Source organism: Rhipicephalus microplus, chromosome 5 (assembly GCF_043290135.1).
Source record: "Rhipicephalus microplus isolate Deutch F79 chromosome 5, USDA_Rmic, whole genome shotgun sequence".
Taxonomy (NCBI): Eukaryota; Metazoa; Arthropoda; class Arachnida; order Ixodida; family Ixodidae; genus Rhipicephalus; species Rhipicephalus microplus.
Genome location: NC_134704.1, coordinates 5,481,468 through 5,508,218, shown reverse-complemented (window position 1 = coordinate 5,508,218; position 26,751 = coordinate 5,481,468). Strand labels below are relative to the sequence as shown.

Sequence of the window (26,751 nt, the reverse complement as noted above, 5' to 3'; positions counted from 1 at the left end):
TACTACACAGGGTGCCACGAGCACGTCTCCGCGGTAAAGGTAATCCACGGAGACACCGGGACAAAGGGGGCCCGGTTGCTCGAGCGAGGGCAAAGGCGCTCGCGTTGGCTTCGAAGGGAGACGGGTCGGCGTAGCTAGGCCACGCACTAGGACACCGTACTGCCCTTCGGCCGTGAGTACGCAGCGGGGCAACAAAAGGTGAGCGTTCGCATCGGGCGCGAGGCGCCGTCAGCGAAGTCCGACGAGCCCCGAGCGACGGGACTCGACGGACGGAAAAGAATGCGTGGCTCACCGTTTGAAGTCCCGGACTGTACTCGCCGCTCCCGACGCAGCGCGCGAAAACCTCTCGGGAGGCTCCCCGCGCGGCGCCACAGTCAACATCCGCTACCGGGTGAGGGAGGTAAACGTCACTCCGCCCTTCCCGGCGCGGCAGACAGCAAAGGAGGGGCAGACATGTCGGGACATGAGAATGGCAGAAAAGGCGGCAAAGCCCGCGCAAACGCAGCGGGCCAGCCTCCATTCCCACATCGCGAAAAATGGCAAAAAAAAATATTTTTTAAAATCAAGTTTACAGCTTTTGGAACCCTTTTTCTATCTGATTCCAAAATATCTACACTTAAAACCGCGCAGAAATGCTCCAAAAAATTAGTTTCACCTTCCTAGGTAGTGATAGTTTTTCTGTAGATGGCGAGAAAATATCGATTTTCAAAAAATTATAGCTTCGCGAGGGTGCAGCTGGGAGCCATCGTCTTGGGCTCATCAGAAAGAGCATGTCTCTCTGTTCAAATTTCCCGCCTCAGCCGGCTCCTCCCCTTGAAGACAAGTGCACAAAAAGCAGATACTTGAAGGTCGTCTCGAGGTCCCTGATTGGCTGTGGCCACCATGTTGTCCCAGCTCGCCTCGCCATTGGCCCGATGCTCGCTCCGGGAGATCGTCGTCTGCTGCTTGTGCGTCGCGAGGACATGGCTGTCAAAAATCGCTACTTCGTGACGTGTTCACGGCTCGATGATCACTTAGGATATAATTATGCTTTAGTTAGGAGCTGTAAGTGGATGCACGATCAGATTACTACAGTCGAATCTCATTAATTAGAACACGCCTAATTTGAACTTACGGTAAATTCGAACTCACAATAAGGTCCCGTCAAAGCTATGTGTATTCCAATGGGAAAAAACACTCGGTAATTTGAACGCGCAAGCACTTGTGACGGTCTATTCGAACATACCGCGCTCTGAAAATGCTCTCGGCTTTCCTAATGCGGCAATCCTGCCGCCGCGGGATTGCCGCGAGAGGAAAAGGAAAGAAAAGGCCGCGGTGGAATGCTTGCTCTTTCTCAAATGCCGATCTGCGACGCGCTTGTCTCACACTTCTCCCTTTTCCATTTCCGCCATGTAAAGAACCCCGCCGTGGTGGTTTAGGGGCTAACGTACTCGGCTGCTGACCCGCAGGTCGCGGGTTCGAATCCCGGCTGCGGCAGCTGCATTGCCGATGGAGGCGGAAATGTTGGCCCGTGTGCTCAGATTTGGGTGCACATTAAAGAACCCCAGGTGGTCGAAATTTCCGGAGCCCTCCACTACGGCGTCTCTTATAACCATATGGTGGTTTTGGGTCGTTAAACCCCACATATCATCATCATCATCATCACCGCCACGTAAAGACCCTTCTTATTCTAACACTGCACGCGAAGAGAGAGGGGAGAAAAAAAATAGTAAGAAAGCTGTCCCGGGGTTGAATGAATGTGTGGTTGAAAGAAGGGAACAAGGCACTACTGCAGCACTTGCCCCTTGCGGGAGCACTGCTTGCGCCTTGAGGGAGGGAGGGGTCTCTCACGCGCCGGTGCCACACTTCCTCCTTTGAGTCCCTGCAACATAACCCTTCTCCTTACCATGACACACGAAGAGAGTAAAAAAAAAAAAAAAGCTGCCGTAGAGTCTTGGTTTTCTCTCAAATGCCGATCTGCTTCTTTCCATGCGGAGACGCTCCTCTTTTCTCGTCACGTGCTGGCCATGCCGCGGCTCCGCTGCGCACTCCTTGTAGTCGTCGTCATTAGAGAGTGTCGGCGCTGGACATTTCCGCGCGCAACTTCTCTTGCAATGAGAATGCTGAAGCCAAAGTGGAAATGCTTTGCAAGATGCGTGCGAAATTGACTCGCTGCAAAGCAAACGTGTGCAGACACGCATCACCAATTACTTCACTGGATGGAAAGTCCTCTGTTTATTCAGCTTTCATTAATTCGCACTTCTTTTAATTCGAACAAATTTTCCGGCCCCTTCGAGTTCGAATTATCAAGATTCAACTTAGGAGCGGGCGCGTGGTCTAGAGCACGGCGTGTCATCGCGAGTGGGCGCGCGGTGTACGAGTGCGGCGCGTCGTCGGAGTCGTCTTTAGGCCAAAACTCCACTGGCGGCGAGACTGCGTGTAAGAACGATGCGCTAGCACACTTCTGGTGACATGCTTCTTTGCAAGCAACGAAGCTGTAAGCGAATTCACAATCAGATTACTACGAGCGGTCACATGGTCTTCGAGCGCGGCGCGTCATTGGAGTTGTCTTGAGGCCCAACCCCGCTGACGGCTAGACGAACTTTGCGGGCAAGAATGCCGCTCTAGAGCACTCGTGGCAACGTGCTTCTTCGCTAGCTATGAAGCACATCACTCGCTAGCTCCTCGGAACTGCGCACAGGCATTTTGCGCATCGGGAGCAGACCCCTCTGTCAAGCTCATCCCCCCCCTCCTCCTCCACGGCCAAGGGTTGCTCGGAACAGCGGCTAGCAGTTTCGCTCGTCGGCGTTTGGAAATGCGATACCAAGCGCTGTGAGCGCCAGTTTTTTGTCATCATCGATGCACACTTGGCACACCGTCACCGAACGCTGCCAACATCACAGGCTGCGCTGTCCATGCGGCCGCGCACTTCATGGTCATATGGAAAGCCGTCAATAAGCTTTTGTGGTTCAATTTAGACGTGCTTGGAGCCTTGCTTGATATCGCCGTGAGCGTCTATGAATGTTCTGAAACTATGAAAGCCTCGTAGATTAGCGTTTCCGCCACTGGCCATATGATGATGCATTTCACGGCTAGAGTGGCAAAATGAATGTAGGAAGCAGTGGCACGAGGTTTCATATGCCCGATTCGCATCATTAAATAAACTCCTAAAAAAATTTCTGTGCCACCAGTTTTCCGCTCATAACCGTTAGCCATTTGGAAAGACGGCATAGGCTGTCATGGTGTGAGCCATTTTTCTTATGCACTAAACGTAAAAAAAAATGTCCAGTGATTATTTTTAATCAAGAAGTACCTAATTATGCTAATGACAGCTTGAACACACAAAGAAAGTCTAAATATTTCAGTATATGGCCTTATTCAATTACAGTATATTCTGTCAATTCTATTATCACACCACTCCTTGATACAGAGAACTTGGTTTGAAATCCATATTTGTTCTTTGTAAATAAAAAAATTATAAAAAAATTATAGGCAACAAAGGCACACTGGGCAGAGGCCAGATGTCTGAGAAGTCAAATATTACAAGACGAACCTAAGATCACAATTTCTAGGGGTTTTAGAGACGTGAAGAGAAGGTGAAACTTCAAACGCAGTTTTCTCGGTACAGTTTACAAAATTCCGTGCGCCGAGTGCCTCTTGTCGTATATCGGCGATACATAAAAACCTACCGGAACGACTGAAGCAACACGCCAACGATGTGCGGAAGTTCTACAAAGAGTGCAGTGTAGTCGCCGAACATGCTGAGACGTTGGATCACAAAATAAATTTCGAAGCAACGGCCATCCTTGAAAGCGAGCCAAACTGGAGGAAAAGGTTGTTACTCGAGTCCTAGCACATACAGAGGACAGTCCATAATATCAATTGCCCTCTCGGAACTTTTCCCCCAGTGTACACACACGGACTGCGCTCCACGGCAAAACGAGAGAGAGAGAAAGAAAGAGGGGGTCATTAGCCACCCCCACGAGTGCTTTGAAGACGCCGCTGCTATGTAGTCTCCGCAGTCAACCCGAGGAAGGAACCGAGTCGGTTCTGAAACGTCGGGTTTCTTCAAAACTTTTGGTTGAAGTCTAAATCATCTCCCAGTTTCATACCCAACCAGACAGACTTCTGTTGAATGTTTACTTTCAAGTCAATCAGCCAAGACTTTGGACACGATACGACGCAGCTCGTTAAGCGCTACATACGCATTAAGGAAGGCATCTCAGTCTTCAAGACTCATGTCGACTTCAGTCGCAGCTTCAAAGAAAGGAAAGTCATTCCTCAAAGCCTGTGCCGATTGTCCGTACTCGTTGCACTGGCATTTTGGTACGAGCATGCATCTTCCGCAGCTGTCCCGTTGCAGACGAAGTGCAAAGCGGCAACAGCGCGCATGGCCCACCCGGCGAGAGCGAGCACTCGTTATTGGGAGGCAGACCGGCGGGCCTGTACCCCACGAGACTGCATTGCAGCCGCATGCGCGGGTGTGCACCCCACCCCTCCAAACCAAAATCCGAAAAAGAAAAGAAACTACTTTTGCGTGTTGTCAGTGCCACGCTTTTAGTTAGCGTCACATGTGTAGGGCCCCACTACATATGAATTCTAGCCTGTCTGCCTCGTTCATTCTTCATTTTCGAGGCCATGTGTACGTGCATAGTATTTTCTTATGCGCGCGCATGTTGTGCCCCCCGTCGATGTTCAGCTTCGCATTTTTTTTTATTGCCAATTACATGAGCAGTCTTGACTTTTTTTAGCCGTCGCCGCAGACGTCACCGTATATGTGTATGTATGTATGTATGTATGTATGTATGTATGTATGTGTGCGTGTATATGTACACACACACACACACACACACACACACACACACACACACACACACACATATATATATATATATATATATATATATATATATATATATATATATATATATATATATATATATATATATATATATAAATAATTGCAGCAAGGAAATAACGCTGGCCCCGGTAGAATAAAAAGAATAGAGTACGATGCACGTTAGTTTTGCACAGTATGGTATAACTATCATTTAAAGCGCACGAAAATCAGACATAAAGAGAGGACAAGCGCTTGTCCTCTCTTTATGCGCTTGTCCTCTCTTTATGTCTGATTTTCGTGCGCTTTAAATGATAGTTATACCATGCATATCCAACTAGCCCAACTTTCGATTCTTTTGCACAGTATATTAGCTGACATTTCGGCAGTATATATATATAGATACAATCAAGCCCACATATAACGGCCTCACTTAAAATGAACTTTCGCTTAAAACGAACAATACCCGTGTGACCGTGAAAATATACATTGGTTCAATGGCACAAAATCGCACTTACTACGAACCTCTCCGAGCGCCGCTGATCGGTTACAGCGAACAGAGTCAGCGCTCTGCGGACTTCCTGGGAAACCAGCATCGGCGAGGTGCCCATACATTCTTAGTGTTAAACGCTGACCCAGCCTCTCCAACCCTCTAGTTGCCGCTCTCCCCGACCGCTTTTTGTTACCCACCCCTCCGTCCTTTGTCCCCCCTGCTACTCTGAGCACCCCACATCGCCAGACGAGGTCCGCGTTTTCACACTGCCACCGATCTTTTGAAGACCAGTTGGCCATCTCCCCTGTTTTTGATCGCTGGTATTGTCATTGGCGTTGCCGGCCTGGAGTGACCAGACCATTTGCCAATACCGTTAGCCATCTACTCTATCCAATCATCTGCATCTAGTGCACACGCGTATGCTACCCCACCAATTCTGATAATTCGCGATTCGTTTTGTGTTTAAGACCTGTTCTCGCTCACTTCGCACTCGCTCACTTCGCACTCGGCCTTGCAAACACGCCGGCGCAACAATCGATTTTCTTTACCACAGCCGCGCACCCCGATCCAGGCAGCTGTTTTTTGATCTCTGCGCGCAGAGTCACTCTTTTATGTTTTAGCTAGTGCGAGTGGCGCGTTTTGCGGACCTTTCAAGCATGCTACCTGACTTGCCTTATCCCCGCGTGTTTTGGTTTTCAAGGTCACCCTCCCGATGTATCCTACCCTTTCTTCCCTCTATCACGACTCTTTGCCCTTCTCTCGCAAATTGGCTCTCCTCTCTTGATCACAACCCCTTCGCCCGTCAACACCACTCTGCGACACCATCCACGCTGGCTCGAATTCAGAAGTTTTGTTTTCCAACTAGAAACGGGCCCAGAGCTGTACCACGCATTCTAGCATGCGTGTCGCGTGTGCGTGTCTTGCTCGCTCTTAGTCTTCGTGTGTGGTCAGGATGGCAGACGGGAGGACTTGCACGCTTTTTCCTGCTGCTCAACAAAACGTCGTAAGTGTGACCGCTTGGCTTCGGCGTAATCCGTGCGTTAGGTGCCGCGTTGCGGAGCGCTTGCTCATAGCTGTTGACCACCTGGCAGCAAATTTGCCGCTTCGGGCGTCCCGGTATGCAGCTGTGGAGATGGTGAATATTTCGTGGGTGGCGGTGACGGCTATATACATGCGAAACTATTTTCGCGAGGCCAACTTAGTCGACGCCGGGCCCGATGCCGAGCCTGAAGCTTCCGAACATAACCACTGCGGCAGCGATTTGTGGCAGCGCGTCGTCGACTCCAACATTAGGGAGCGGGTGGGACATCTGTTGCGATGTTTTCAATATGGGCGATGATGATGCTGACACCGCAGAACCGTGCACGGATTAAGGCATTGTAAATGAAGTACGCGGCAAGAGGGATTAGGAGGAATCAGATTGCGAGAAAATGACGAAACTTTGGAGCCAGTGTCTCATGCAGCTTATGCTATGGGCCTCGGTGGACGAGCACGCTGCCGTTTGAAATAAACTCGGCACCGCCCTTATCCCTTCTGCCCTTCTAAACACATCCATCACATACCGCATTTACTCGATTCTACCGCGCCCTCGATTGTAACGCGCATCCGATTTCTGGGACGAAAAAGAAAAAAAAAGTAGGACATCGATTGTAACGCGCACCCATTTTCCGCGACGGGAGAGAAAAAAAAAGTCCGTAGGAGTCAACTTTTGCACATTGAGAACAAGTATTTGGGTTTTAATGCACTGAAGTTTCAAAAGATAAAACACAGTCAAACAGCCAGCCCTGTAGCTAAAATTGAGACCACTACGGCGGCGTTACGAGTTGCGTAATAGGTCAGTCTTCGTCGCTGTCAGACAACTCCTTATCACTGTCAACAGCCCAAAGCATCTCATCCTCAGTACTGTTCATGGCATTCGAGATGCCACATTTCTTGAATGCCTTGATCACCATGGCTGATGGTATTGCACACACGCGTCCTTCACCCACGCAGCGAAGTCTTGCAGAGAGGCGCACTTCATCCTGTTGCCTGGCGTGAAATCATGTCGTTCATTGATCAGCCAGTCGGTGTAAAGCGCCCACATCTCGTCCTTCAACGGCTTGTTCAGGCAGACATCCAGCGGTTGAAGTTGGGACGTCATGCCGCCAGGTATGACTACAAGGTCCGTATTGCACGCAGCGAGCTTGTTCTTGATCCGCTCGTCGAGATGGCACCTGAACGCGTCGAGCACGAGCATCGCTCGCAGGCCCAAACTGGCGCCAGGCCGCTTCCGCCAGACGTGATGGATCCAATTGGCGACCAGGTCCGTCGTCATCCAACCTTTCTCGTTGGCTCGCACGATCACACCACTCGGGAAAACGACTCCTTTCGGGAGCGTTTTCCGCTTAAATATCAGGTTCGGGGGAAGCTTGTGACCATCTGACGTGCAACAGAGCATTTCCGTCACCCTAGTTTTTTCGTGGCCCGATGTCAGCACGCGAACTTGTTTCGCCCCCTTCTTCTCGACGGTTGTGGTGGCAGGCATGTCGAAGTACAGAGGCGTCTGATCGGCATTCCCGATTTGCCCAAGCAGGTAGCCATTGTTGTGCCGCAAGTTGAGGACGAACCTCTGAAAACTGAGAAGCTTTTCTTCGTACTCCTCCGGCAACTTTTGGCATATGCCCGTTCGCCTTCGGAGGGAAAATCCTTTCCTTTTCATAAAGTTACTTAGCCAGCACCTGCTCCCTTTGAACTGGCTCCGCGTTAGCCCTTTTTCCAAGGCTAACTGCATAGCCCACTCTTGGAGCAGTTCTGTCGTCACGGGCCACTGTGCCGCTCGCTGTTCAAGCACATACTCGGTGAGCAGCTCTTCAATTTTCGGAAACCGACCCTGCTGCGGTCCACTGAAGCCATTACGTGAAGCTTTGCAGTCGACAATCTTCTGCCGCTGTTTCGCCAGTCCCGCACGCACGTTTCAGGAACTGCGCACGACCACGATGCGGCCCGATTTCCGTCCGTTTCTGCACACGCGATTACTTTTCTTTTGAAAGCAGCATCGTGGTGCACTCGTCGAGTCTGCGGAGTCGCCCCTTTTATGCCGTTGATGTGAATGCACTACGATACAACGAACTCCTCAGCACACGTATGAAGTGCCGCACATGGTAAACACATTGGCAGAAATGGCCGACGCGCCATGCCAACGCCTCCTCTAGAAAGATGCCCGAGGAATGCCTCACGCTTCCAGCAGAGTTGACCTGCCTTCAGTTTTAAACAAGCTCCGCGCGGTGGCACTCACGACCGACACTATCATCACGGCGACGGGCGATACTAGCCCAAGAGTTTTTCATCTGCGGCCCATAGGGGCGCGTAAGTCGAGAGTTGTTCGAGACCTGCAATTGTGCACCACTGTTTTGGAGGCTATGCAAAGTGTTGCGTTGTTGCACCGTCCGCCACAGGTGACGCTAGCGACCGAAAACATTTTCAAAATGAAGGAGAGAAAGGGTGTGGCAAGGGTTTTTTTATCTAATGCGGCAGGCATCTTCTTAGAGAAGGCGTGGGCCATGCTGACGCACATGGGGGCAGCCATTTTTGAAGTGTCGATGGCAATAGAATGACCGTATTTATTTTTTTTGTTTCGTACTCGATTCTAATGCGCATGCGATTTGTGAACTCGCTTAACCGTAAAAAAGGTGCGCGTTAGATTCGAGTAATTACGGTACTTTTCTGGGCAAAAAAAGTATGTGTTTTCACTCACAACATTTTTAAAAAGCTGTGTTTCATTTACTACGAACTTCGGGATACAGCAAACTGACGCCGGGTCATGCTCAGGTTCGTTATAAGCGAGCTTGACTATTTAATAAAAACCTGAACTTCAGGTTGTCGTTCAAGTGCCAAGTTATTTTTCAGGTTGTAGTTCTGCACGGGGTCATTTGGTGGTGTGTAAAGTGTTTTTGAGCAGTCGGGAAAAAAATTTTTGTTTTTTTAAGCTGCTACACTGTTTAGACGTTTTGTGCCTCCCCCCCCCCCACCTAGAAAAGAAGGAAACCATCAGTAACTGTGCAAAAGAGTTTGATTTATGTTTTACCATAATGATTCAAATCGTCAACTTTATTGACTTCACTATATTGAAATTTAATGGTACTTTCATGTAATATTTGACATTAAGCTTCTCTTACTGGTAATTCAAAGAAGCTTAGTGGCAGAATGCTTCCACTACTAATCAACACGAACAAGGACACAGAGAAAGAGAGGGAACAACTGCTAGCATATTCTGTCTAGTGGTTGTTTAGCAGGACAACCGCTAGCGGTCCTGTCTCTTTCTGTGTCCTTGTGCACATTTGCTGGTCCATATTTGCTAGTGAACATAAACAAGGACACAGAGACACATGCTGTCTCTTTCTTTGCGTTCACTAATCATATGGAAGCATTCAATTGATGCCAACTAGTCCAGCTGAATGCATTAACCCACTGGCAGATTTTACTGATCTTTGTCGCTTGATTTGTGTTGCAGAACATCTGGCAACAGGAACATGTGAGCCTGTGGCTTCGGCCGTACCGCATTCTGGTGACGTCAGCGGACAGTGGTCTTGTGGAGCCCATTCTGGACACCATGTCTCTGCACCAGGTCAAAAAGCACTCGCAGCTCTCGCTGCTTCAATACTTCGAGCAGCAGTTTGGGCCACCAACCAGCGAGGCCTTCCTGAGTGCACAGCGCTGCTTTGTGGAGAGCTGTGCTGCATACTGCCTTGTCTCCTACCTCATACAGGTCAAGGACAGGTGGGATGGGGCTCTCTTCTCGTCCATCACCAAATCGATACATTACGCGCCTCCTGACTAAAAGACGCACCCATTTAACCTATAGGTTTCATATCCTGAAAAATGACAAAAAAAAAAAAGTAACGAAAATCGCGTTTATGGGTCCTAAGGAGGAATATCAATTTGAAATATTCGTATTGATTTAAAATTTTTGAATTCGAAAATTTCAAATATTTGAATAACTTCAAATATTCAAAAAATTCGATTATTCGATGTGACCAACGTGCGGCAAAAACTCATTTTTCATATTTCCGCAGCGTAAAATAGCTAAAAACATTGTCGAAAGCAAAGATAGACATCAAAAGTGCACAAGGCACGATGTCTGCTAACGATGAGCGTGCTGGTGCAACTCCGGCGTGTTACGCGCAGCGCTGTCTGCGATAATGTAGCCATACGTTATCAATATTGGGCGGCCATAATGTGCCTCACTATCAGTCGTTCACTATGCAGGACCTCGTAAGCAGAAACAAGTGCTAACCGCTGCCACATCAGACATAGCTAAATAACGCGTTACCATCTGTGTGCTAGACCTGAAACATCGTCATTGACGGCACACGCTTCGATTAAAAAACATGATTATGAAGCGACAAAAAGCATTCGAGTAATAATGGGCCTTTTCTGGGTAGGTAATGGGCGCCAGCCTCTAGGGGGCACGCACCATAATTTTTGGTGGCCAAAACATTCCGGCACGTGCAGACCAAGCAACATCTGGTGCCACAAACAGTGTGTGCAGCGATCCTCCAATGTTTGGAGTGCGTTTGACAAACTCGCAAATAGTCAAGTCGGAAATGCACCATTGTCTTCTTCAAAATGGGAAATTAAGGCATATTCTGAAGAACCCCTTCTGAAGGAAGACAGTGACCCATGTGAGTGGTGGCGGACTGTAGGCACTTACAGGTACCGCAGTCTGGCAAAGCTTTGCCCCACGTACCTCCCTGTACTGGCCACTGATATTCCAAGTGAGCGTGCCTTTCCAGTGGCGGGGGGGGGGGGGGGGGGGGTAGTCTCTGTTAGAAGGGAGTGCCTGCTACCTGATCATGTGCAGCAACTCATATTTATGACAACATTTAGTGATTACTTTCATTGTGCTTGCGTTGTGCTGTGATGTTGAGTGTGCTAGCCTTGACATTGTGTTTCGAACCAGATAGCAGTTTGTATTGTGTTTATGTATTTATTTTTCAAATAGCTATATGTTAAATAAGATATTGTCACTGGGGGGGCATTATTCTTCTGATATTCAATATTCAATGCAATATTTAAAGGTGGGTATTTATATTCCATTTGTATTAGAAAAATTTAAAATTTTGTATTTGAAAATTCACACACCCCTAGTTCTAAGGGCTCACATTTTTGTTAAACACGACTCTGTTATGGACAGTGAAGTCTAGGAAAGTATACAAGGTATGCGCTTGACGTCATCCATGAGGACTGCTATCTAAGCTCAATTGGTGGAGAATTGGCGGAATTGGCCGGCAAGTTACTTGAAGCTTGCATGTTTGGTCCCTGCTGAATGCAACTTGTCTTTTTGACCAATTTGATGTCGTTGTAAGCGTTACTATTTAGCGCATAGATGTGTGTGTGTAAAACTGTCCCGGGTTTGGTTTGCGCCACGCATAAGTGTAGTGGCCGTCACACGCTAGCAATATACAGCGGTCCTAGCAGTCAGAGCCAAATCCTTGACACGTGGTTCACATTGTGTCGCGACCGCAGCAGTGCAAATACTGCAAATCCAAAGGGACGCTAAGGTATCTGTGTAAGGAGCAGGAGTTCAGCAGGTTGAATTTTTCAATTTCTTCTCTAGGATTTGGCATTTCATTATATTTGGACCTAAACACTTAATGCATTCATTGTCAAAATTCATTGCTATAACTGCTAATGTGGCATTCAAGCATTGCTGTAAGTGGGTTATTTTACTATATAAAACATACAAAAGTTAACGATGCAGCAGCTCCTCATTGCTATAAATGATGTATTTTTAAAACCGTTGTCATTATAAGTTGGTTCAATTGTATAAACAAAATGAAACGGCCAAGAAGTTTCACATGGGTAATGTAAAACAACAAGTAGAAAGCACAAGAGAGAGTGATAGTGGCTTGTACTCGCCTCTCAGGGCTTTGCACTCTGGCCCTGAGGTGGTAAGTCACATGCAACAGGCCTGTGGTTTGTAGGGGGTGACTGAGGCTGTAAGGCTGCCAACTTGATAGAGCTGTGTCTGTCCTGGCTTCCCAAGTTGAAAGACGAGGACACCAAAAAGTCAATGTGCATTCCTTGGGGCATGAAGGGAGTGTCGCAGTGCCCTCCTTCTCCTACATAACCCCTTTCCTATTACAATTGTGTGCAATCCCAAAACATTTATATCATCACATCCTATACTTTTTTTTTGCTTCATTGTCTGTTAGTTACACATAATTGACTTTTGGCTTCTGTAACCCCTTTTCTCTGAGACAGCTTAGCTGAAAATCATGGAGAAGTGGTTTAAAAGTTTTATCAGCCCACCAAGGTGCTCAAAAGTATTGTGTAAATTTATAAAAAATATTTTTTAAAAGCTGTAGCTCAACGGCGGCAAACTGTGTTCAGCCATCTGTGTTTAGATGATCGGTTTTACCGAGTTCTGCTCATCAGAAACAAACACTCTAATTGTCTGTGTCTGCCGTGTTGCTGTAGCATGCCTCGCCATTGGTCTAATGCTTGCTTCGGGAGCGTTGCCCTCAATTTGCGTGTTGCAGGGTCACAGCTGTCATAAGGGGCACTACTTAGATGCATGTCTTGTTGAAACATCCATTCTTGTTTCACTGCTTGCACTTTTCATTCCAGATTCTTGTGATGTGCTCGCCTACCGTAAATACCCACGTATAATACGAGGTTCTTTTCCTAATACAGTATAAGCTCGTTAACCCGGATCTCACAACACCAATGAAAATGTCCAAGTTAACTGAATTTCGGGTTATCAAGCAAAGCACCAAAACAAAAGGAAAAGGTACTCGGCACAGACAAACCTTTATTTCATGAAAAACTGCGTCAACTTAGTCTGCCTCGTCGTCAGAGTTAGTGCTAGAATGATCTTCTTCAATGCCATGTGGTGGTGATGTGCACGCTCGCTGCTGCGAGAACTGATGCAGAACTTTGCGAGGACAGCGAGGGCTTCGGCGGCGTCCTACACAGTGTGTGATCTCGCGTTGAGTGATTTTGAATGTCATTATCAGAACAGTGATTCTGATCCTCTTCAAGCGCTTCTGATAATATGTCATTATCAGTCAGCAAATCAGCAATGGCCACACCATCATCAACACACACAAACACAACCTGAGAACGTAACGAGTGTTTCTATGTCAAAGCGCCAACTCTCCCAATGGTCAACGGTCAAATGTACCCGAGTTGCACATGCTATGCGCGAAGCCTCAACGCAAAGAAATCAGCAGCGTAGGCGTCATGGGCAACTGTGGTAGCGGAGGCTGCGCAAACTCTCTCGTCAAGGCGCAAACTGTCCTGTGCAGTGCCATATGCAGCGCAATTTGCAGACACTGGATGCACCGGTGGCCCAAGTGCTTCTGCCGGGTGGTGAATAGCGCCACCTGGCCGCTTCCCCCTCATTCACTGTCATCATGATCACATTCTGCTGCTGTTCGTTCGGTTTCGGTTTCTCCAAAACTTCGGTTCTGCTGTCGGTTACAGCGACGGAGGCGTGACTTCATGCTTCTAGTAACCGGAATCGGTTACATAAAGCATGAAGCCCCGATAGCCCTCTCTGGAGTCGTACGAGTTAACCGGCGCGCATCAAAATCCCTCCGAATTAACCAGCTTTTGACACCATTGAAATATACACAGTTTTGCTGGGACTGCGCCACGTGTCTAAGTTAACCGAATTGCCGAGTTAACGAGATCTGGATAAATGAGCTTTCACTGTATTAGTGTTCCGAATTTCCGCTTTGTACTACACTAATATGTTTGGTTTCGTACTTGAATATCATACCCTTGTTTATCTCTCAGTAAATGAAACTCCTTTTGAACGAAACACATTTTCCTAGTCCCTTCAGGTTTCATCTAAAAAGGAGTCTACTGTATGTGCGGATCCGAACAAAAACTTGCTCGAAAAACGAAGTTGTCCTGGAAGTTGCGATTTAGTAACTGCTGCGTGGCTATTGCTTCATTTTATGTACGAGTGGCTACGGCTCGGCTTTATTACCGTCGCGCTCTCGCACGCTATTTCTTTCTTTATTGTTGAGTTTTTTGAGCGTGTAGCTTGACAGCGGACGTGTGCAGGTGCGAACCTCTCTCTGTAAAGGTGCAACTTGCCAGGGCATCGAAAAGAGTACTCGGCTGCATTCAAGAGAAGCGTCATCACAGCTGCCGAGGAAATCGGCTACAGTGTGGCCGGGAGACAGCACAGAGTCACCGAGATAAGTGAACCTAGGTGGCGAAGACGAAAAGGAGCACTTTTCGCGTGCAGCGGAAAGTGAAGAAGCTTTCGCAGTTCAAAGAAAGGGGCTTTTAAAAAGATTGAACTCGCCCTGACAGGGTTCGTTCCAGAGCAGAGGGCGGCGCACTTGCCAGTGAACATAGAGCTTATGCAGATGAAAGCAAGGGAGCTGGCGAGAAAAAAAGGGATGTCAAGCTCGAATTTCAAAGCCAGCAAGCACTGGATCTGCCGTTACATGCGCCGAGCTGGATTTTTTTTGCGCCGGCGAACCTCGATTTCTCAGAAGCTCCCTGAAGCCTTTAAAGAGCTTCTTGTCTCATTTCAGCGCCTTGTTATTATGTTGTGCCACTCAGAAAACTTCTAGCTGGGACAAATCGGCATTGTGGATTGAATGCCAGTTTGCCTGAACATGTCATCGTCCCTTACTATTCACAAGAAGGGCTCAAAACAAGTTATTGTCCGTACCACCGGCAATGAAAAAACGCGTGTCACAGTCATGTTGTCGTGCACGGCGTGCGGCAACAAGCTCCCACCTTATGTCATGCTCAAGCGCAAGACAATGCTAAAAGGGGAGGAGCTGCCGAAGATTGTCATCGTGAGATGTCACGATAAAGGCTGGATGAACGAAAACCTTGTCCTAGACTGGGTAAAGCTCATGTGGGGCAGACGGTCTGGCGCCCTGTTGTCTCTCCCATCCATTTTGGTCTTGACGTGTTTCGCTGCCATTTGGCCCATTCAGTGAAGAGGCTCTTGCGGCACGTAACTGTTCGTTACCTCGAGTGGTATGAAATCTCAACTGCAACCTCTCGACCTTTGCGTAAATAAGCTATTGAAGGATGCGTTGCTACATGGAGTGGATGCAGCTGCAGTGACGCTGACCGGGCGGCTGAAATGGGCATTGCCAGCCACGCTATGCAAATGGATTGCAGATGCTTGGTCAAACATCGCAGAGGACCTTGGGCTTTGTTCCTTCAAGAAGTGCAACATTTCTAATGCCCTCGATGGCACAGAAGATGAGCACCTATTTGACGATTAGCAGGATAAGGAAATGTTCGAGGAAAGCGCAGTTGAAGAATACAGCGATGGACACGGCGGATGTGTGATCAATAAATGTATTTTATAATAAATTGTTGCTTTTTTGTTTCGCACCCCTAAACTTTGATCTTGTAATATATTCAGGATTGTGTTATATGTGGGTATTTACAGTACTTTGTAACTTCCTTAGTTGAAAAAATTTTCGCACCTAGAAAGGTACATGGAGTGGTCTGACTCTTTCACACATACTAAAGCAATAATTGCATACTTGAAGTGCACAAACTTGGCAAGCTTCACTGAAATTTAAAAACCCATGTCCCCCTCAATGTGAACCTGAGTGTAAACATTCTGCACGATTTCACAGCCAGGAATCCAGCCCAGGAATCTTGTGCTCCACGTTTGAGCGTGTCTAAGTGCGATCTCTTTACTGTTACTGTTAGAAGAACATTTCTGTAGCTTTACTTTGTTTGGCAGGCACAATGGAAACATCCTGCTCGACGGGGAAGGCCACATCATACACATTGATTTCGGCTTCATACTTTCTTCATCACCCAAGAACCTTGGCTTCGAGAGCTCCCCATTCAAGTTGACGCAGGAGTTTGTTGATGTAAGAAATTTTTTAATGTATTACTTCTACTGACGTCCCAGCTCTCTGTTCTGTTTTGTGATGTTGCCTTTTAGCTTAGCGTTGAGGAGCATGTGACCGAGAATATCTGGTGTCGTCGGTGATAGCAGCGTGAGGGAGAAACCCCAGTGGGCGCAAAGTATAATAGTCTACATTCAAATCTAAATCAATGCCAGGCATGGCGTTCAAGCCACACCAATGAGACACCTGAGAAACAAGTATAATATTAAAAAAATGCTCTTTCACAATCCCGAAATGAACATGCCTGCCACTCCGCAGGTCACAGGATTGAATTCCAACTGTATTTTCAATGGAGGCGAGAATGCTGTAGGCCCGTGTACTCAGATTTGGGTGCACATTAAAGAACCCCAGGTGGCCGAAATTTCCGGAAATTTCCACTACGGTGTCTCTCATAATCGTATGGTGGTTTTGGGCTGTTCAATCCCACATATCAATCAATCAATCAATCAATCAACATGCCTGCTACTGGAAGGCACTATCTAAAGGAAAAAATGCGGGAAAATAAAATGTGTGGCAGCGTGACCTTGATATTCCTGTTCCAAGGACCATGACGTCATATTTTAATGGTGTTTACTCCATGGTGCACAGTTCCTAATTGGCACATAGGAAATATGCTCAAGCCTTATCATAGCGAAGTAGCATATCAAAGAGAGATAAGTTCACGATGTCCGAAATGTTGTTATAAAGATATAGTCCTCAAGCTGCACTTATGGCAAGACTTTTCTTCATTTGCTTCATTATAGCCAGTATTTCATTCTGTGTTTGTTATACAGTGTAAACCACTTATAACGAAACATCTTAATGTGCAAGAGCGGTTACAATGTGGTCGTTTTCAACTCCCGTTCACCGTAAAACCCCATGTATACCGCTTGTTGTGCAGTCTCCCAAAATAAAGGACCGGTTATAATGGCGTTGCTCGAAAATAATTGGGACAAATAGTGTTTGTCACAAAGTTCTGAAAGGAGGTGCAGTGCTGCATAGCGAGCGACGATGTCCTGACGTAGAGTGAACGAAGGAAGGGAGAAAGAAGAAAAGAATAAAATGACTGACTTTGGGAGGAAGGCTGTTGCACAGGCGATGAATGAATGTTTGCACAGACTGGCGCTGTGCAGCTATAGTGTACTCATGTGGCTACGGCTGCTTGCCGGCCACGCAGAGCTCAATATGGCTTGTGCGATCCTCTCCTCATCAACTGCGCTTAGTTTCCTTATGGTTCTAATTCAGAGAAATGTGTTTTATTAATGCAGAGAAATGTGTTGAACTGATTTTAATCTTGCAGATACCTTTAGTTTCAATCGTGTGATGCGACTATTTTACTCAAGAACTGCAGAAAGTTTCGCAAAGTAAATTTAGATTATGCGCGCTGAGCACACCTATTAAATGTAGCGTTCTGCTGGTAGCATCATCTCAAAAGAAACTACCTCTCTCTCATTGCTGTGAAAACAGCACACTAGTACACCGTGGCCCTGGTTTTGCCTCTGGCTTGCTTCTGAGCTGCTGGTTACAATTGTGGAAAGATGCCTTTTTCGATGCCAATGCTTTTGGTTCTTCTCACGCTTGGTCAATATGGTCAGCGCAGCTGTAGACGATAAGAATAGCATAGAATAAGGCATGAGTCACCGCTCCATGATACTACACCTCGATCTTGGCGTTGTCGGGTACCATTTGATGGCAGACAACTGCTGGTGTTTGTGTGTTATTGAAATTCTTTCACAAAAGCCGTTGTGGCTGTTGGTTCAGCGTGCTTTTCGACATAGCATCGCTATGCATCGCGTCGTGAAACTGCTGCAAAAGAGAAAGAAGCGGCCAACACTTTTTGAATTTGGGAATGCGTTTACTTTGTTGGCTCAGGTCAGCTATATTTTTTCGGTTTCACTATAACAAAACATTTTCGCTTAAAAAGGCCTTGAAACACTTTTTCAAATAACCATGGAATAGATTCACTTAAAGAGCTTATTGCCACACGAATTCAAGGCCACAAAAGTTTTAAGTATTTGTCCAGTACGAGCGGAGTTTCAAAGATTTGTTGCACGCTGCGCGCTGCGATCGCATTCTCTCTTCTCTCATCACGACGAAAGCTCTGAAAGCTAAGCGGGGGGGGGGGGGGGGGAATGGGCAACAAAAATACATTACGTGCACCTCGTGACCTTGAGCATGTTTTTTTTTTTTTTTTTCGAATGCGCAGTTTTTTCAGTGTGATCGCGTGGACAAGTCGTGGCCACCCGCGGTGATCCCTGCAACGGCCGAGCGCGCTTTGTTCAAATCAGCCAATGTCTGATAGATGGCCTTTTACGAGCGATTTTTGAGCGTCTTCCGTCATTTGCTGAGAAAAGAAAAAGGAATTTTCAGCTGACTTTGCTAATTTATTGTGAATACCAGGCCGCGTGCTGCACTATAATATTTGGCTCGCATGTTCTCGAGATCAGCAGCGTTTTCTGACCATGCTCGAAAAGTGTTGCAGGCCCAGGAAATGTTTTCCAGGCCCCCTCAGTTTCATTGTATTCACACAAGCCTAACGCCTTGAAATGCAGGTCATGGGTGGCCTGGACTCGAACATGTTCAACTACTTCAAGGTGCTCATTCTGCAAGGGCTGGTGGCTGCACGTAAGCACCACGAGCGCATCATCACCCTCGTCGAAATCTTGCAGTCGAATGCGCGGCTGCCCTGCTTCCAGTGGCACGGGGCCAGTGCTGTGCGTGCTCTCCGCGAACGCTTCCACATGGGCTGCACCGAGGAGAGACTGCAGATGCTCGTTGACTCCCTCGTTGAAAGCAGCATGCACTCGCTCACAACGCGCCTGTATGACAATTTCCAGTACTTCACAAATGGCATTCTCTAGGCTGGCTTTTCTTGACCATGGGCCGCCAAGCTTCTTGCCTGGTGGCCAGAGGTATTCGGCTTTTTTTGCATGCTCAGTCGTTGCAGGCTTACAAGTTATGGCCGGCTCTTTGAGCCAGCTTCTTGGCCCAACTTGCTTGACGTGGTTCTGTTTTTTTTTTTTTTTTTTTTTTTTTACAGCATTGTAGCAGGACCATTGTTTCAGATGCTGATAGTTGGGCCTGTGCCGAGCAATCTTAGTAGGCCTTGTATATAGTACTGCATAGGATGTCCTCCCCCATAGAGACACTTTCGGTGTCCCTTCATCACCATTGCCAACTGGCATCTGTAAATAATTTTATTTTGTTGAAGCATTAGCCAGACAGCTGCTTCAGCTCACTAATAACAAATAAGATGTTGCGAACGTAAACAGCTTTGTGGATTAGCGGGGGTGCCATCAGTCTACAGGATGGATCATATTATATTTTTTATTGAAGGTGTCTGTATATACCAGTGCAGCAGTTAAGACTGCGAAATGTTAATATTTGGGGTTTTCTTTTCTTGAGAACTGTATCAAGAGTGATTTGTCATACTGAAGAAGTACCTGGCATGTGGTGCCAATGCAACGCTAAGATTCTTGTGGGGCAGAAGGACACCCCAACTATGCCCCCCCCCCCCCCCCTTTTTTTTATTGCAGTGTGGTTCGCAAAACGCCTGCTGTTGTACTGCACTTTATGAACAGATCACTACGTACTTTTTCGTATGTGCTGCGTCAACAGAGTTTGTCTTGTCCTTGCATACACCTGGGAAGCTCGCCGGCCTTAATTGCACAGTGGCTAGTTGACGAAGCTGCACTATTGCTTGATGAGAGGAAACGTCTGTTGTTGAGCTGGACCACTTTGTAAAATGTGTGCACTGCCTTGTAAATACAGCTGGTGATTCTTATGTACATTTTATGCATGTTATAAGAACCCGTGTGTCTTAAGAGTGGGAACCCTGTGGGCCGTCCAGTCTTGCTTCTTTGACTGGTGTATGCATTTAACCGTTAGGCTAGTGATGTGAACGAGGACTTGCATTGTTCAGTAGTGACCCTCTTTTGGCTATGCTTTTACTTTGTATGTCATCCAGAAATTAACCTTTCACAAACAGGATTGCTCAATGGATGGAGTTGCTCAGCGATTTCAAAGCGACTTCAGGCTTGATATACCTTGCCTAAACGTTGGGCTTAGCATGCTGGTGCTGAGATGGAGTACAGTTGGAGGTCAGAGCACTCCGGCAGTGGTACAAAAGGACTAAGCCTTTTTCCAGCAGTGATTGCTATAAGTCATCATGGGCTCTGCCTGAGTGCTCAACCTGAATGAAGATGCCAATGATGCGGAGCGATAAGTGCACTTGTGGATGATGGTGCTTTCAGAGTAGCTGGATCTTGCATCGGCATTCCAGTGCTTTAATTTGGCTTGGGGTGCGCCATACTTGAGCCAACCCCTTGCATTGTAGCTACTCATCTTTTGTTTTTAGCGCGTCTCAGCTTGCCATCATTCTGCTGCTCCACAAGTGCAGGATGCCCAGCAGGGTGATAGCGCTTTGTTGATGATGATAGTGTAAAGAAATTGCTCCATAAAAGTAGGCAGGTGCTGTAAAGACTATTTTTTCAGACTTTCCTTCCTACTAATGTGTAAATAGTGTGCTACTAGATACTTCAACTAATAGTTATATATGCTGTTATATGGCATCCTGAGTCACAGCAAGCCTTCATCTACTGCGTGACAACCTCTTTTGCATTTTCTTCCATTGAAGAAAGGTGCTTGGCTCTCGGGTGCTTCTGTGCATGCCACCACAAATTTTCAAGGTCTGGGAATCTGAAGATGGAGCCAAGCTGCATGTGCAGTCCAACATTGCTTTCTGGATGCAAAATGAAGTGTTATGATCAGTGTGCTGTAATATAATGACAATTAAATTTTCTTTTCTAGTGATTCATTCTGGTACTTTACTGAAGTGTGCCTTTACAAAGCAGTGTGAGCACTGATTGTCAAGCAAAATTGTGCTTTCCAGATGAAAGTTTTCAAATGTGCACTCATTTCTGTTGCTGCTCTGTACATGGGTGGATCAAGAAATGTTTACTGTAGGCATAACACATTAAATTTTTCCCACCTGCCTTGTATGACAGTGATGGCCAACATTGTGAATACCCACTTTCTAGCCATTGTGCATGCTCGAAAACATGGCCCCCTTGTTCAGAATTTTTCACTAAATAACTCAGTTGAAATGGTCAAGTGTTTTGTTTTCCTCATGGAAAAATGATACCATTCAAGGCAGTACTGCTTATAAAAGTTGCTGACAGCAGTGTTGGACCAACTGCTAAATCATTTTGCTACAGAACCTACTTTCCTACTCCGATCCAAGTATACAGTTTGCACCAAAGTTGACATTCCACCTGCCTAAGCTGTGGCAGGTTTAAAGACATTTTGGCTAGTATTCTAACACCGCTTCAGTTGTTCTTTTTCCATACTACCACATAACCAGTCCCCGATTCTGTGTATTGAAGTGCTTCGCTGGCTCGCTAGTTTGCGTACGTGCAGCCTCAGTTATTGGTGGCATTAAATCAGCGCGTCACTCATGATAGAAAACCAACAGTATACAAGCACTTTTTTTTTCCAAGCTTATACGCGCAATCCTAATGTATAGTACATGCCAGCCAGGTCGCAGTTTGGGCGCTGCGTGCTGTCAGTGGTGTGTTCACGCTAGTGAAGATGTGGGCGTGCTTCATATTTTGCAAAATACTTCTTGGCATTCGCCATGCACATTGACTGTCCCACCACCAAGCAGATGTCAGCAGAAACCCGTTGTGAGCAGTTGACAAAGCGGCAGCCACTCCCTTGTTCTGCCGTGCTAGGCCAATTGTAAAAGCATTAAGTAGAAAGAAAGATAACTTTGCATGTTTCATTCATCAGTGAGCAAGCTGAGCTGTGCATTACTAGATAGACATTCTGATCCTTTCTTTTAAGACGCGAAGTTTGCTTGCAAATATATGTTGAAGCACCCTGGGCAAGTTGTGTTGGTAGTGAGCAATTCGCTGGAGCGATGCACTACGTGGCAGACCGGCAGTTGCGAGAGCCAGTGGCACTGCAGTCAAGTAGCTCCCGCAGCTGGCGCACGTTCATGATCAGCACCGGGGACGTGCAAGTGGTTAAAGCAAATAATATTCACATGTCACTGCTGCGACTGCTTTTGACCCTGTTTTATACAAAAACACTTGTGTCATGTATGAAATGTGGTGAGGAGGTATAGATGAATGCATTGATGGAGTGGTATGCCTACTTGCTTTGCACAGGTAGAGCGTCGCTGGGCTGCAAGAGTGGCTACAACTCTGCTTCATGCCACTATTTTATTATTTACTAGTTTATTTTTAATTCTCAACATGAGAATGTAAATGTAAGGGCTCGTTTTTTTTTTCTTCTTTTTTACAGCGAAAGCTGTTATGAGATCGCAACTCGGGTCACACGCTGTAGTTGTCTGCCGCCGGTGTCTGTAAACACATTGCACGAAAAACCTAGTACCAAAGAGACGGGCTCAAATCTGTGTCCACTTTGTGCGAGCCGAGTATTCTATCACTGTGCCACGCCGGTGCTTGGGACTTGTCGGCAAACTTACCTCAGGCAGGTTTGATGTTGAGAAAGCAATCGCGGTAATACGGCTTATAAAGCACTTTAAAACAGAGAAAGAACAACCAGTCGTCGCAGAATGCGAATAGTGTAACTAGTGGGTCGTCCAATGCTCCAACCCATTACAAAACCTTGTTCTTGTTCACCTATGTACTCTGGCGCATACCCACATCAGGCATAATTCTTCGTCATGAGCCACTGCATGAACAATTGGCACGAAATTCCTTGCAAATGTTTAGCGGATACCACGCTTCTCTGAAGAATGACAAAAATAGCATAAGAAGTGCCAGCCTACTACACAAAAATGTTTATTATTAATCAGTGGCGTGGCCAGGGGGGTTCAACCCCCCCTCCTGCCGTTTACCCAACTTATTTTTTTTATCGTCACTTCACACTGACACTATCTAGAAGCTAAATGCTGATACCACCGACCCAACATTTTATTTTTTGTCGCTTCGTGCTGACACGATTTAGAAACTAAGCGCTGGTACTACAACAATATCATTCCTGAATGCTTTTGCAATTAATAATGTCTGCATACGGAAAAACTTGTCACGTTGTTTCTCAAGGCTTTGGCACTCTGTGAGGTTTCGGGCAGTAATCTTGGCCGCGAGTGTTTTAAGTTGGCTCGGCGATGGGATTAATGCTTAAGCGGTGATCATGTATATACTTGTAACCGCCGAAACCGATCTTGCCGGAGTTGATCACTACGATAATTTATAATAGACAGAGGTTCGTTCTAATGGAAAAAGCCAGACACAGTTATAAGGTCTGACAGGTCACGTTCAAGCATAGCCCCGCCGCGGTGGTCTAGTGGCTAAGGTACTCGGCTGCTGACCCGCAGGTCGCGGGTTCGATTCCCGGCTGCGGCGGCTGCATTTCCGATGGAGGCGGAAATGTTGTAGGCCCGTGTACTCAGATTTGGGTGCACGTTAAAGAACCCCAGGTGGTCAAAATTTCCGGAGCCCTCCACTACGGCGTCTCTCATAATCAAATGGTGGTTTTGGGACGTTAAACCCCACAAATCAATCAACGTTCAAGCATATTACAGTGTGACTCTTCGTATCTGTGCTAAGATATACTCAGGCCAGAGAATAACATTTTTATTGAACCTTCGCACGTTCTGCTAACATCTAAACGGCTGCAAACACACACACACCCATGCGCGCGACAAAATATTCGGTTCATACACCTTCTTCGGTTTGTATGCTAATGTACGGTATATATCTTTACTACGCCATAACGGCTGAAGTGTTCGAAGTGTAGTCTAGTGACAAAGGTGCAACACAGGCAAACTTGCAGGCCAATCACAGCCTTAGAAAGGCTTACTAAAATACTCATCATGTAACTTAGGCTGATAAATAAAAAGATGGTGGTCATAAAGCTAAAGATGCATAATGAGAAAGGCAGTGTGAGCAGCTGTAGTGAGCACAAGCTTTATTGTCCAGCACTGTGGCAAACAGTGTAAGAATAAGGAACACAAAGCTGAAAAAATATACCACAAATTATATATAGTGATTTGCTTCATCTGTTCGTTTCTTCATTTACATGAGTAGAAGGGCACACCAACTAGCGACGTGACGCACTACAAGAAATGCACAGAATGAAGAAACATGGGTGGGCATGTTATCGCGTAAAATTATGAGCAATATATGTAGCAACCATATTTTTTACAAAAAGAATACTATGCAAGCAATGTCTAATGCAGCAAACAGACGCATGACACAGTGGAATAGTGTTGATTATTGTTTTTAATTGACACGAAGATTATCCTGCGCACTACATGTCACAGTATATGCCCCATAAGTTACCCAAAATTTGCGAGAATTGCCACATGGAAATTTGTGTTGCATTCCCGCTCACACCTTTCGTATTCGCGAACCACGTCTGCAAGTGAAAGGGGCCACTGAAACGCAAGAAGGAGGCAACATGAGTGAACTGAATCACTCTGCCATGCTGTCAAAGTGATTTTCATCAATATGTCTCATACAATTGAACTTGCTTCCTTACAGCTGGACGAAAAGTAGCGCATACCGATTTTACCGAGGCCGTCCTCTTTACTGCCAACCAGGGTGGTCCAGTGGTTATAGTGCTCTATTGTTACCCGCAGGTAGGGGGATCGAATCCCTCCATTGGTCAGTCAGCAGTCAAGTCACTGGCAATTGACATGCTGTAAATAAAATAAGGATCTTAATTTCCGTGCTATAGTGTAAAAATATCAGTCTTTTTGTTTCTTTCATATTTTCAGTCTTAGTACAGTACGTACTAGTCTGTATACTAAGCAAGATGGGGAATAAACAATGAAGAGCAATAGTTGGTTCACTAACATAATTGCTCTTAAGAAACCAAAACAATGTGTGCATTAAATATCTACCAAAATAAACAAAAATGAGCTATTATTAACACGAATTATACAAGGCAGTAGCAATTTTTTTCTTTAATGGGTAGTGTCATGTTATGAAACCAAAAGACACAGAAGTTGAGAGGAAGACTCAAGCTTAAATAGATAAAAAATTTGTGGACACGGGTTGTCGCTAGAGCCACCGTCTCAACATGCGGACTTCTTCAAGGCTGCAACTGCCGACCTTATCTGAATTGTGTAGGGCAGATTTATCAAGATGAAGAAAACCCACATTCACTGGGGCTAACAATCAGCAAATGACCACAAAACATTTCACATATGCTGTACCAAAAATGCAAAAGTCATCCCTTGCCTACCTTAGTGCATTTTCTATATTCTTCATGCCCTCTCCTCCAACTTCAAGCACGGAAGGCCACATGCGAAAATAGGGAGATGAAAACGAGGAGTCGGCATGCTGAATCGGGCGAGTTAAAAGCCGGTCCCCCGTGATGGGTTGTGCCAGGGTAAAAAGGACAATCAATAAAAAGCCCATGAAACAAAGAAATAAGGGGCAGGAGGGAGCGATGGTTTTGCATGGATGGGTAGAAAAGGAAAAAACATTTTGCTGAATTATCTTTGTCTCGAAGATGCACCACCTGACAATGGAGATAATTAGCCTTAAAAATTCCTTGATAATGGCTTATTTTTTGGGGGGTTTTTGTTGTGTATGTGCCATATCAAATTAGTTAAAGTGCCTCCTTTGAAACATTTATGCTTGTTGGCTGGAATATATAAAGCTTGTGAATAAGGTGTGGCAATGTTTTTTTTTTTCAGAAAGCTGGCTAAGGTATTTAAGGTTTAAGATCGTTGAAGGTATGACCTGCCACTATAAAGTGCTGTACCATTGCTTCCAGTTATTTGCCATGCCTGCTTGATGCCTATTTAATGAAACATTTACAGGTTGTCCTGTTTGTTCGGTACATAGGGTTGAGAGCTGGGCGAGTTGGCGAGATATTATTTTAACATGTGGTGTAGTATTGCAACTTTGTCGAGAAAACAGAGCACAAGAAAAGCGAGTGTCGTGTTTTCTTGTCCTCTATGTCCCCGGCGAAGTTGCGATACTACACCATATGTTAAAATGTTGTCCTGTTGTGACAATATGTATATTTAATCATGTTGATAATGTTTGAACTAGTGCAGGTAAAACTAGATTTTATACTATGCATAAATCACTTCTAGTACTTGTAATTCTAACATAATCTTGAAGGTGTTTGCGGGTCTTAAATCTTGGATAACGACTAGGTATTATGTGTGCAAAAAAAAAAAATCGTGTTTACTTTTGCATGCCCTAACATGTCCTTAAAATTCTTATTGCAGCGATACAGGACCTTTGGCACTTTGGGGAATGTTTTCCTAAGGAGCTCTTTGTTAACGCTGGGTAATTCTTGCGAAGGATATTATCCAAGTTTGGAAGTGCATTTTGGTATTTGATTGTAAAGGCTAGTGGCCAGTTAGGCTGTGCTACGAAACACGTTCAGCTAGTGACAATTTTCCAATTTGCGAGCTTCATTTTGGATTTTGTTCAGAGTGTAGTGCAAGTCATTTTGCCAAATGTCTCCTTTGGCTTGCTTGATTGGTGACCATAGTGATGGCTGTCGCTACAGACGCTTCTTAAACGTTTTGCCTGTCAGACGAATATTTCTTCTTTGCCGTGTCATAGATGATGGCT

At 46.1% G+C, this 26,751-nt stretch overlaps 1 protein-coding gene across 4 annotated transcripts in view; it reads left to right on the top strand.

Annotated features, from left to right (window-relative positions):
* The window catches only part of fwd (phosphatidylinositol 4-kinase beta fwd), a 123,384-nt gene extending 104,167 nt beyond the window's left edge, over positions 1-19,217 (top strand). For all 4 annotated transcript variants that reach the window (XM_037426319.2, XM_075894734.1, XM_037426318.2 and 1 more), the window contains 3 exons: positions 9,799-10,064; positions 16,030-16,162; positions 18,733-19,217. In XM_037426319.2, coding sequence (XP_037282216.1) covers positions 9,799-10,064; positions 16,030-16,162; positions 18,733-19,041 — 708 coding nt within the window. In that variant the 3' untranslated portion in view covers positions 19,042-19,217. The remainder of the gene's footprint in view (positions 1-9,798; positions 10,065-16,029; positions 16,163-18,732) is intronic.
* The last annotated feature ends 7,534 nt before the right edge of the window (positions 19,218-26,751 follow it).